The sequence below is a fragment of the Gouania willdenowi genome, chromosome 7 (assembly GCF_900634775.1).
Source record: "Gouania willdenowi chromosome 7, fGouWil2.1, whole genome shotgun sequence".
In the NCBI taxonomy this organism is placed as follows: Eukaryota; Metazoa; Chordata; class Actinopteri; order Blenniiformes; family Gobiesocidae; genus Gouania; species Gouania willdenowi.
Window position 1 is genome coordinate 39,054,046 of NC_041050.1, and position 12,263 is coordinate 39,066,308.

General features: G+C 41.7%; 2 protein-coding genes across 4 annotated transcripts; both read left to right on the forward strand.

Moving 5' to 3' along the window:
* Positions 1–83: 83 nt before the first annotated feature.
* Positions 84–2,805, forward strand: abt1 (activator of basal transcription 1). 3 transcript variants are annotated; one of them, XM_028453028.1, is made up of 5 exons: positions 84–156; positions 1,139–1,465; positions 1,669–1,844; positions 1,955–2,140; positions 2,220–2,805. In XM_028453028.1, the coding sequence occupies exons 2-5, from the start codon at positions 1,141–1,143 to the stop codon at positions 2,379–2,381; spliced, it is 849 nt and encodes a 282-aa protein (XP_028308829.1). In that variant the 5' UTR covers positions 84–156; positions 1,139–1,140; the 3' UTR covers positions 2,382–2,805. The 3 variants fall into 3 exon arrangements, with proteins under 3 accessions (XP_028308829.1, XP_028308830.1, XP_028308831.1); XM_028453029.1 differs by having other exon boundaries at positions 119–195; XM_028453030.1 differs by lacking the exon at positions 84–156 and adding an exon at positions 232–348.
* Positions 2,806–3,327: 522 nt separating this feature from the next.
* On the forward strand, positions 3,328–11,694 carry cdk16 (cyclin dependent kinase 16). The gene is made up of 17 exons (XM_028453026.1): positions 3,328–3,454; positions 3,775–3,966; positions 4,232–4,384; positions 5,275–5,393; positions 5,544–5,672; positions 5,845–5,901; positions 5,984–6,098; positions 6,192–6,286; positions 6,369–6,431; positions 6,498–6,621; positions 6,823–6,943; positions 7,029–7,126; positions 7,241–7,346; positions 7,620–7,662; positions 7,730–7,820; positions 7,888–7,962; positions 9,307–11,694. Exons 2-17 carry the CDS (start codon positions 3,837–3,839, stop codon positions 9,342–9,344), a joined length of 1,557 nt encoding a protein of 518 aa, XP_028308827.1. The 5' UTR covers positions 3,328–3,454; positions 3,775–3,836; the 3' UTR covers positions 9,345–11,694.
* The last annotated feature ends 569 nt before the right edge of the window (positions 11,695–12,263 follow it).

Below are 12,263 nucleotides of genomic sequence, written 5' to 3' on the forward strand. Positions count from 1 at the left end.
GATTCTACAAACAAAATAAATACCTGTATTTTTTTTTTTGTTTATTAAAGAAAAAAAAAAAAAAAACTTTTATTTTGAAAAAAGATAGTGTTTCCCATGTGACGCCATTTATATGCGACGCTCAAACCGCGACACGCGAGAATCTTTTCAGCTGAGGTGTGTTTACTGTTTATAAACGTCTTACCGCACAGACAGGTTGTTTTTTTTCTGTTTTACTTCATATTTGGTCATATTTTTAATTTGTGTGAGTTTTAAACCGTTTTAGAGAAATTTTAATGAAAGAATTCGGTTTGTTCCGTAAAATAAAAACGAACGATTATTAACGCACATCTACAGACAGTTCTTAAAGTACGTTTAGCTTTGTAATAGAAATTTTACTATGTTTTTATTTTTGTTTTCGTAAATGTTTTGAAATATTCTCCTTTAAATGCTGTTGTCTTGATTAACCTGTAAATTTCTTTGTTTTTTTGTGTGATGTGTTACTTAAACTTGAGTTTTCTCTTATTGGGTTTAGTTTGAAAGTAAAGATTTATTATAAATAATAAACAAAATATGTTTATGTAAGATAGCCTTTTTTATTTTCAATTTAGTTTTATCTGAAAAATATTCCGAAATAATTGTACAATAAATTATTTCTTTGTGTTATTTTGAAGCATTCTTTGTTATTTTTGCTATATTAAGTTATGGCGGCCGATTTTCAGTGACCTTTATGGTTTTCTCCTAATGTTTCTGTGGTTTTAAATAAAATAATATATTTAAAAATGTGTTTATAGTTTTATCTCCAAAACAATCAAGTCTGAGGTTTAGACTTTAATGTTTTAGTGTTGGAACTTTGTTTATTAATTCCTGTTTTGTTTATTTAGTTAGTTCTGTTACAGCTGCTAATATTTTTTTACTTTTTTATTCTATCAATATCAAAACAAGAAAAACTAAGATTCAGTTTTGGTGTTGTTTTATTGGAGTGTTATCTATTAGATAATGTTCATTATTTCATTCAAATCAAGTTTTCTTTTTCATTTGTAATTAAATGTATTTATTATTTAACATTTATACATTTTTTTTAAATATGATCACATTATTTTATTGTATTATTTATAATGTCTATTAAATGATGAATTGTGCTTTTCTACTGGAAAAGGAATGGAGAGAAGAGAGGAAGAGCAGGAGATGATGTCACCCAAGGAAGAAGAAAAGTCAGTGGAGGAAGAGGAAGAAATCCAGCGTCTCCATGACGACGACAAAGAAGATGAAGAAGAAGAGCGACAAAACAAGGAGGGAGGAGACGGAGAAGAGGATGAAGGGAAGGAAAAGACAGAAAAAGAGTCGAAGGCGCGGTGTGGCGACAAAAAATGCATCCCAGGAATCCTGTACCTGGGTCACATTCCTCCTAGGCTCCGCCCCAAACACCTGAGGAACATGTTGTCAGCGTACGGAGAGATAGGACGCATCTTCTTACAGCCTGAAGGTAAAAACACACACAACTAACACAGACACACAACAAACACACATATGCACAACAAATGCACGATAAACACACAACAAATACACAACCACACCAAAGCTTTATTAAACAATATTTAAGTCTATCGTTATAAACCTTTGTGAGCTCCTGATTGGTGCATGTTTGGTTGATGATGTCATGGCGTGTGCTGGCTCCTGATTGGTCAGATCGACAGGTGAGGAGGAAGAAGCAGAAGCAGGGCGTGCGTCGCTGTGACTTCACTGAGGGATGGGTGGAGTTTAGAGACAAACGCATCGCTAAGAAAGTCGCGGCATCGCTCCACAACACGCCGATGGGTTCCAGGAAACGCCAACGCCACTACGCCGACTTGTGGAGTATCAAAGTCTGTGATTGTCTGAGAGGGTCTGTGTCTGTCTGTTAGTGTCTAACACTAACAGACTGTGTGTGTGTGTGTGTGTGTGTGTGTGTGTGTGTGTGTGTGTGTGTGTGTAGTACCTGCACAGGTTCCAGTGGTCTCACCTGAACGAGCGTCTGGTTTATGAGCAGACGGTTCTCAATCAGAGACTCCGTACGGAGGTTTCTCAGGTCAAGAAGGAAAGTAACTTTTATTTAGACAACGTGGAGAAGAGTGCACGTATGGAGAGAGTGAAGAAGAGGAAGGAGAGAGCAGGAGAACCGGTAAACTCCCAGCCTAGCGCACACACACACACCTATACAAATGTGTGTATTTCTAAACAGACGTGTGCGTGTGTCTCAGGTGGAGGAGAAAAACTGGGACTTCACTCAGCGTCGGACGGAGGAAGAGATTCAGATGAAGAAGAGGAAGAAGAAGGAGCTGGAGAAGTCCCGCCTCCTGCAGGAGAAGAGCCAATCAAATGTGTCGCTGCTGGCTAAAATCTTTAACTCCAGCCAATCGTGATTGTTGTTCATTAATATTATGGATGAAATTATGACTGCTTTGTTTATTGTTATTTACCTTATTGTTTGTTTACAACAACGTTATAAACATTTGACAGGATTTATTAGAAAATGCTAGAATTAAATAAATACATTTATTACCTCACAGTGAATCCTGTTGGTTGCTGTGTGTTAGTACACACAGCTAACGCTAACTGTTAACCATTTACATTGTGTTTTGGGTAAATTTTATGTTTTTTTCTTGTGTGTGTGTGTGTGTGTGCTGATGATTTCACTCTGACTCCTGAGTGTGAGCTGCAGAAATGAAACTTTAATCCTTTAAATCCACTTCCAGCCAATCATCCTCCTAATCCTCAGCTGCTGCTTCAACACTGATCCACTGCCAGGAAACTCCTTCAAAATAAAGCTCAGAGTTATTTTAGAACTATTGACTTCTTTGTGCATTAATTTTGAAGGGAATTTGTCATAACACGATGTAATCTCACCTCTAACAGTTAGGGGCAGTAATGTACGGAGTTATCTTTAGTGTTTTTCAGTGTTAACTAAAATATACTATTTATTGAAATCAGACTTTTTTTCTTATGAGTTTCTAGATGTAGAAATATTGTTAATGCAATTAGTTGACATTTTTTTAAATAATGAATTTAAAAATACATTATTTAAATTGAAATAAAAAATGAAATAGATTAATATTGTTAATATTAAATGTCTCATACTTATGGAAGCCCGTTTCTGCTAGAAAAACAAAACAAAATAATAAAAAATCTCATAATTGTGACTTAGAATTTATATTTAAATATTGTTTTATTTTTCCTCGTTTTTATTTATTTTTTACTGGCGGGAACGAGCTTCGTACATACTTATTCAATTAATTAAAATTATTAAAAATATATATATTGAAAGCGGAGACGTTTGGTGACGTCACCAGCGGTGCGCTGAGCGCTTCCGTCGGTACGCACCGGGAGGGCGGAGCTTAGCAGCAACATGGCTGCAGATTACTGGGAGGAAGAAGAGAGTCCGTCAGACTGAACCGAGCCGCAGGATCCTCCGGGCCGGCCGGGACCGAGCCTCCCGGTGAGTGGGACCGGTTCTCGGTGTGTGACCTCCGTATGTGTGTGTGTGAGGGTTTAGTTTGAGAGCGGAGGCGTTTAACGGAGCGGCCCCGCCTCCGCTGCTATTTATAACAGTGCAGGAATTAGACGGAGCCGCTGACACACTGGAGATAGACAAACACTGTGATACCTGGCGGCTGTGACGTCACAGGACCGTCAGGTAGGTTACCTGTTTACAGCTGTCACGTGGTTAGAGTGAGATTAGAGCAGGTCAAAGTGATGATGCTGATGCTCATGTATGAGGAAGAGTATGTTTGATGATGATGATACCCACCTGTCCAGGTGTGCTCTCCAGGCTGGAGGCCACGCCCACCGCAGGGTCCCGCCCCCCTCGGCCCCCCCTCATGGAGAGGATGAGGAAGATCAAGCGCCAGCTGTCAATCACCCTGGGGAGGGGCGGGGCCGGGGGAGGGGCTGAAGACAGGCCGACCAATGACAGCGTCTCTCAGGATGTGACATCACACAGTGACTCAGGTGAGTGGATATTGTCGAGTTTAGCCACACCCCCAACACGGGCACCTCCCTCTATTCTGATTGGTTGGTTGTATCTTTGGTGATTCTGATTGGTTGTCAATCAACAAATCAAATTCCCTGATTTTCTTTAACCCTGTTTTTTTTCTCCCTCTTTTGTTTTGTATATCAACCAATCCACACCCCTCACTCCTCCCACTTTGATTTATCTTGCCCTTGTACTCCTTAACTCCTCCCCCTCACCCATTCATCCCTCCCCCCGCATCAGAAGTGGGATCCCTCCGCCCAGTGGGAGGGATGAAGGTGCGCTCCTCTTCCTCATCGGTTCAGGCCCTACTGCAGTCCTACAGCTCCTCTCTGAGGAAACCTCGCCGTTTGGGGCGGAGCCTCAGCTCCTACCTGAACCACAGCACCAGGCTGGGTACTGACACCATGTGACTAACCCCCCCACCCAGGGGGCGTCCAGTCACAGCTTCACACACACTTCACCTCAACACAACACTTGGTTCTTTTTCTCACGGTGTAAAGAAGGAAAATGTTGTGTGTGTAACTGGTGACCATCAGAAACAAAGAGATGAACAAAAGTAAACGCACAAAATGACTCCAGAAACATACGAAAATACACAAAAAACATACATTATATAAATAATACAGTTGCATATTATCAATAATTTTAGTTATTCTCTTCTGTAGAATTTCACTGAAATCACTCTGGATTTGACATGTTCGTCTGTTTTTGTTATACTTTAGACATTAAACCACCTGTTTATGAGATAAGCTTATAATATAAACATGTTGGTGAGAGTTTAGTTTGTGTCATATTCATTACAATAATATCATTAACAATATTTCTATTTCTGTCTGTTTTCCGTGATCACAGAGGGCCTGTACTATGAAGATGGATCACTATATCTATATATACTGTATATGATTTCAGCCTGGCTCCGTGCACACTCCTGTGACAGGGGGCGGAGTTAGCAGCGTCAGACCAATCACAATTAGCAACTTACGTCACTAGTGAGGAATAATTCTTTAAAAATATGAAGAATTAGAATCCATAATCCAGGAAGAAAAGAACACAGACAGGAAGTGATGACACTGTTAATGATGATCAATATTAATCCATAGGATGAAAAACACGTGTGTGTGTGTGTGTGTGTGTGTGTGTGTGTGTGTGTGTGTGTGTGTGTGTGTGTGTGTGTGTGTGTGTGTGTGTGTGTGTGTGTGTGTGTGTGTGTGTGTGTGTGTGTGTGTGTGTGTGTGTGTGTGTGTGTGTGTGTGTGTGTGTGTGTGTGTGTGTGTGTGTTCCAGAGATCGTCCATGAGGACATAAAGATGAGTTCAGATGGAGAGAGTGACCCCCCCTCCTCCTCTGATGATGTTCACAGTCCAGTCAGAGTCCGTCTGAGGAACAGGAAGATCTGCACTGAGGTCAACACTTGTTTATATTTGTTATTGTTTACTCTGGTTTGTTTGGGTTTTTCTGTTTTGTGTTTAGTCTTGATATTTGTTTTGGTAATTGTTTGTTTGTTTTACAGCGTTAACTGTCATGTTGTTTGTTTATTTGTTTACGTTGATCAGGACATAAACAAACGTCTCTCTCTACCGGCCGACATTCGTCTCCCTGAAGATTATCTGGAGAAGTTCAACGTGATTGGTCCAGCTCTGTTTGATCAGCCAATCAGCAGACGGCTACGGAGAGTGTCTCTGGTACTGGTTTATACAGGTTTATACTGTCATTCTGGTTTGTACTGGTTTATACTAGTTTGTACTGGTTTATACTAGTTTGTACTGGTTAATTCTGGTTTACACTGGTTCATACTGGTTCATTTTGGTTCATACTGATTTATATTAGTTCTGACCTTAATGTGTGTCTCTACAGTCAGAGATTGGTTTTGGGAAGCTGGAGACATACATCAAACTGGACAAACTGGGAGAGGTGAGAGGTCACCTGAGCTCACGCTGGTTATTCAGTTTCCAGGGTTGTTGTAGGTCGTAACCTGTGTCGTAACCACTTTCAGGGGACGTACGCTACCGTGTACAAAGGTCGCAGCAAACTGACGGAGAACCTGGTGGCTCTGAAGGAAATCAGACTGGAACACGAGGAAGGAGCTCCGTGCACGGCCATCAGAGAAGGTTAGCATTAGCATTGGAGTGCTGATTCTGCTCTGCAGGAAGTCACCACTTAGCCTGATCACCACTTGACTCAGAGCATTGTGTTCTCATTAGTGTCTCTGCTGAAGGATCTGAAACATGCTAACATCGTCACGCTGCACGACATCATCCACACGCAGAAGTCGCTCACGCTAGTGTTTGAGTACCTGGTGAGGAACACACACACACACACACACACACACACACACTGACCCATACGTTATAATGTGTGTGCGTGCGTTTTTTCATCAGGACAAAGATCTCAAACAGTATTTGGACGACTATGGAAATGTGATCCACGTGCACAACGTCAAGGTGAGCATCTGCAGGTTGTGTTTGACCCTCTGACCTTTGACCTCTGACCCTCCTCTCTGTGTCCAGCTCTTCCTGTTCCAGCTGCTCCGAGGTCTGTGTTACTGTCACCGTAGGAAAGTTCTGCATCGAGACCTGAAACCTCAGAACCTGCTGATCAACGAGAGAGGAGAACTGAAACTAGCTGACTTTGGTCAGTTTGTGTGTGATCATCCAACCACTCATCCAACCATTTATCCAACTAACTGCTCAACCAATTGTTTATCCAATCAAGCGCACATCCAACCGTTTACCAAACAACTGCTCCTTCAACTATTCATCCATCAATCTAACCATTTGTTGTTCTGTCCATCTGCCCTTTGTGTGTGTGTGTGTGCGTGTGTGTGTGTGTCAGGTCTGGCCAGGGCTAAGTCCATTCCCACTAAGACATACTCTAATGAGGTTGTGACTCTATGGTATCGACCTCCTGATATCCTGCTGGGCAGCACCGACTACTCCACACACATTGACATGTGGTCAGTGCTCTCTCTCACACACACACACACACACACACACACACACACACACACAGCTGACCGCTGTCCCTCCTTCTGTCCATAGGGGTGTGGGTTGTATCTTCTATGAGATGTCTACAGGTCGTCCTCTGTTTCCTGGTTCTACTGTGGAGGAGGAGCTTCACTTCATTTTCAAACTTCTGGGTAAAAAAACACGTTATTACAGAGCCTCTGTTTACATTGTTTATGCTTTGTTTACACTTTGTTTACATTTTGTCTGCACTCTATTTACTTTCTTTGTTTACACTTTGTTTACAGGCACGCCCACTGAGCAGAGCTGGCCCGGCGTCACGTCTAACTCTGAGTTTGTGGCGTTTAATTACCCTCAGTACAGAGCGGAACGGCTGGGTAACCACACCCCCAGGTACCTGAACGCACCGCTGTAGATGTGTGTGTTAACGTCACAGTGAATGAACGCTCCATTAAAATGATTTGAACCGATAAGAGGAAATAACTAATACAACACTCTAAGGCTGAATAAGTCCCCTTCAAAATAAAAGTAGTAGAATCTTTTAATAGACCTTTTTGAAAGCCAATTGTACATTGTCCACTTATGGGTCCAGACCCACCAGTTGAGGAGCCCTCATTTAAAATGTAGGTTGTCATAATATACTGGTGTGTGTGTGTGTGTGTTCAGGCTGAGCAGTGAAGGAGTGCAGCTGTTGTCAAAGTTCCTGCAGGTCAGTAAACGTATTGTAGCTCCACCCACTCTGAGGCGAAGGTTGTAAACAATCTTTTGTCTTTTAGTTTGAAGGAAAGAAAAGGATTTCAGCCGATGAAGCCATGAAACATCCTTACTTTAGCAGCCTGGGGAACAAAGTTCTCTCCCTCCCTGACAGTAAGTCCTAATGTTTTTAGCCCCGCCTCTTTTCAAACATTAACTCCGCCTCCCTCTCTGGTTGCAGCCACATCCATCTTCAGCCTATCTGAGATTCATCTGGAGAAGGAGGCGAGCAGAGAGCCGGTCCCTGTGGATCCAGGTAACGACACACACACACACACACATTTTTTATGTTGTTATTTCTGGTTTGTCTTGTTTTATGTTTTTCTTTTCTCAACGTCTTCTTTATTAATTATTTTTTTTAAACATATTGAAGATTCTATGGATTATTTTTTGGCCAAATTTCTTCTGTTGTCACAAGAAGACAAAGCTGCATTTCAAACTCAGTCAATACAGAACGAGTAACATAAACCTCTGCTTAAAACAACTTTAGTGTCACGTGTTGGAATACGGTCAATCCACGCACACGTTGTGGGTTTCCACTGGATGCGTCTTCTCGGCACCACGGCACAGATCCGGTTTTGCTCCGCTGTTCGTCGTTCGTTAATCCACACCGAGTACGTCACGGTGCACTCCGGTTGGACAACTGTGACGTCACGAGACAGTAATCACGTGAGAACGCAGTTAAAGGTCACAGCTGGGAAGGAGCAGATGCTCACCGCAGCGGACGCGGTGGAAATTAACACAGACGCACGACATTGACGACAACTCGCCGTCAGTTTTAGCCTTTTTTTTCTAGACATCTCTGTATGGAGCGTCCGCGTGGTCCTCCATGTTGTAAACATTGCGACGTCTACGGGAAGTAGGAGGGTCAGATGTCATCGTCCCCCTGCGCTTTTTTAAAACATTTTATTTTATTTCGTGCACCTTTGAATTTTATATCGTCATTTTTGTATTTCGTGATACAAATTTCTGTTACATTCCTATCCACCAACGTAAGAACGTGTAGCCATTAGTTTTTGGAATCCTGGTGGAACATGTGTGAAACTCAAGGCCCGGGGGCCAAATACGGCCCTTAAAAGCAGTGTTTCTCAAATGTGGGTACAGTACTTTAAAGACAAAGTAGAAAATTAACAAATTAAAAATGAGGGGTTTTATAAATTTCAGCGACCAGAGTTGCTGAAGTCAGGTTGGGTGTGAACGCACCTTTATGGTTACAGCAGTGCTTCTCAAAGTGTGGGGCGCGCCCCCTGGCGGGGATTAGAAGTGTGACAGGAGGACATTTTCAATTTCATGCCAATCTTATTAAAGCCCGAGGGGCATTATATAAAACAAGTTGATTTAAATCGGATATTAGAGAACCAAACAATGTATGGTCAAATGTTTGTAGTTTAGGAGAAAAATTAAAGTAAAGCCAACATTTCTGAGCATGTGCTGTCGTCAGCCTGTGAAATCAGCTTCGGCTTTTGTTTCGTAATGTGATGTTTTTTGCTGTGTGCGTTTCGCTTCCAGCAGTGTTGTCGTTTTTGTGCTTTTGTTTGAATGTTTTCTTAAATTTGTCGTTATCCGTAGTAAGTAAATGTGAAATGAAACTATTTTGCAGCAAACAGCCCGAGCAAGAGGCGGAGCCTGCTATTCTGACATCACTGGGAGGTGGAGTCTGACACTTGCATCATTTGAAGGCCGGTCTGCCATTGTGACATCACGGAGGACAGAAGGCGTGTGCATGAACAAAAGGCAATAACCAATCAGAGGCGGCGGTGACATGACGGACGACTGAAGGACGCGTCTTCCATTAAAAAGGCAAAGTTTACTGTGGAGAACATGTAAGTCGCTCTGAGCAGGGATGAGGTGTCGCTGCGTCCGATTGGAGGAAATTAATAAATAAAGGGAAGGAAACGACGTCTGACGGGACTCATAGTGAGATCAGACACACTTTGTTTGTTTACATGGTGGAGCGCTGTGGCGTACGGACTCCTCTGCATGTGCGTGGTCGACTTTATTTATAAATATATGAACAGAAACATGTTTGTATGCATTAGATCATCCACAACTTTGTTTATTTATTCTTTTTGTTTGTGTTTTAACCTCCTGAGTGAGGGCCGACGGCGTTTCACACCTCAAACATTTCACGTTTTAAATTTTATTATGGAGAAACGTGGTCGCCATAGCAACAGGGTTTTATCAGTATCTCACCATCTGATCTGTGTGTAGAAGTACTTTGAAGCTTCGCTCTTTCCACTTTTGAACTTGAATGTATCCTGCAAACGTTTCTCACTTCAGACTCAGGCCCCGTTTCCATGACAACGTTTACTTCTGTTTCCCTTTTTGTTTCCAAAAAGTTCCTCATTCACACGGCAACGTTTTCTAAACGATCTCTGTTTACATGAGACCGCTGGAAACATCAGAAACCATGTAGTAAACATGCCAGGCCAATAGATGGAGGTGTGATTTATCAAAGAACCAAAATAATCAGCCACGTCCTCTAAACACAAGTCATAAAATACAAAATGGCGGCCACATTGTTAATGTTTAATGCCGTTGTGGAAACGGACAGCCAAAACGCAACGAAACTTTAGTGTTTATACTAGAAAATGTTGTGTTAATGGGGCCTAAGTGTCTCACATCGTTATCACGTGATCAATGATGACGACGAGGATTATTGTTACTATTATTATTATTATTATTATTATTATGGAGTTACACATTCTCTGTCACTTCTGCAATAATACATTGAGTTTTTAACTTTTTTCAGGAAATTTCCATTGATCTCCTGACATGTTTCGACTGCCAACTGTCAGTCTTCCTCAGAGGTACATGTATCTACTGATTGCTTTGATGTGTCTTCATGAGCGGACGATCAGTAGATGCTTTGATGCTTTCTTTAGAAAAAAGTTTAAACCTCAACGTATTATTTCAAAGAAGACGATAAAATGAAGTTGCTGGAATTGTCGTTTCTGCAGTTTTTCGCGTCCTTTTTATAATTAGTCATAATTTAATGTCAGATCTGTTTTGCCGAGTCAGCACCTCTCTCTCTTTAATACGTACCATAAACCTTTGATCTTTTTAGAGGTTAAATGTGTCGTAGGTAGAGGCCAGGGGCGTGGCCATGTTCACATCCAGGACACGCCCCCAGAGTCGGGATCACGGGTTTACTGACCAATCAAAATGTCCGCACACATCATCTGCTGCTGTGCTGAGCCGCCATTGGCTGCCTCCACACATTAGTCGCAGTGCAGTGTTCAAAGGCGCACGCTAACGCCATCTGCTAAGTGAGAATATTTGATGTTGGTTTTCCATCGTTGGTCGTAATTTTATGCTTGATTAAGTCATTTTTATGGTTTAACGCGAATGTATCTTCCAAACGTTTCTGGGTTAATATCAGAGAAAACGTTGTCTCCATGGCGACGCACAGTGTTGTAATCCTGATGCTAACAGTAACCGTGCTTCTGTCTCCTGAGCCAAACACCACACGGTATTGTGACGTTTCTAGGGAGTTTTATTCTGAAATTCTCCTGTTTTGAAGGTTTTTCGGTGAGTGTTAGATTTTCAGGTGTTTTTGTGTGTTTGAGGTGAAGCTGTGAACAAATCTTAGCAATAGATCGATCAGTGTTTGACGGCACAACACAAACCCTCGTTTACCTTCTGACGCTCAGAATGCTTCTTCTCGTCTCCACCCAAACGCTAAAGCCTGGACCCATGTTTGAGAACCACTTCCTGCTGATTGGACGTCACCTGACGCGCTTCTAATGAATGAGCACAAACTCTGGGACTTGCAGGTTCTCCAAACCAAAGTTATCTGCACGACGGATTTAATGCTTTGTTTCCATGTTCTTCCTCTAACGTCCCCGATGCTGTAAAAGCATCTGCACACACGGAACCAACGTATATATATACTCTTATTGTGAAAGGTTTATGACATGTATCCTGCATAATATGTATAAATATATGAATATAGACATTAAAGTCTGTAGGTGGCGCCATAGATGAATGATGACTGATGACTTTTGATCCTTAACATCAGACATGGGCAACTGGGGGCCCGGGGTCCACATACGGCCCTCGGCCTAATTTTGTGCGGCCGCCAAATGAAAATGCACTAACTGACTCTCCCATAACACGAGCATTGACATAAAAATATACAAAATTACAAAAAAACATACATAATAAAAATATACAAAATGACACCAAAGTGTAAACACAAAACAACACAACAGAAAATAAAAATATATAGTGACGGGAAAAATACACTAAATGACAAAGAAACAAAATGAAATAAAAATGTACAAAATGACAACAATGATCAAAATGATGCTGCTTGTTTTTTTAGTTACAGTAAGTACAGTAGTTACTGAGTGTTCTGTGAACGTCTGTCTGCACTGAGGACAGCTGGTTCTCTCCATCCCAGCAGCTGCTGATACACGTCCTGCTGTATCTGTGAAGACGACGTCGGCTCCTTTACGAAGTCCAGACACGCAGCAGTTTTGGTTTAAGAAAATAATTTTGTACAACAGAATTATTATTTTTCGCCATGACATCTCCACATACATGCTGTACTTC

What these genes read in the sequence shown, in the direction of transcription:
- abt1 (XM_028453028.1), top strand. Translation starts at nt 1,141, where the DNA reads ATGGAGAGAAGAGAGGAAGAGCAGGAGATGATGTCACCCAAGGAAGAA. An exon ending in CATCTTCTTACAGCCTGAAG is followed by an intron (nt 1,466 to 1,668) that starts GTAAAAACACAC and finishes CTGATTGGTCAG; the next exon opens with ATCGACAGGTGAGGAGGAAG. An exon ending in CCGACTTGTGGAGTATCAAA is followed by an intron (nt 1,845 to 1,954) that starts GTCTGTGATTGT and finishes GTGTGTGTGTAG; the next exon opens with TACCTGCACAGGTTCCAGTG.
- cdk16 (XM_028453026.1), top strand. Translation starts at nt 3,837, where the DNA reads ATGGAGAGGATGAGGAAGATCAAGCGCCAGCTGTCAATCACCCTGGGG. An exon ending in AACTGGACAAACTGGGAGAG is followed by an intron (nt 5,902 to 5,983) that starts GTGAGAGGTCAC and finishes AACCACTTTCAG; the next exon opens with GGGACGTACGCTACCGTGTA. An exon ending in GCCGGTCCCTGTGGATCCAG is followed by an intron (nt 7,963 to 9,306) that starts GTAACGACACAC and finishes ACTATTTTGCAG; the next exon opens with CAAACAGCCCGAGCAAGAGG.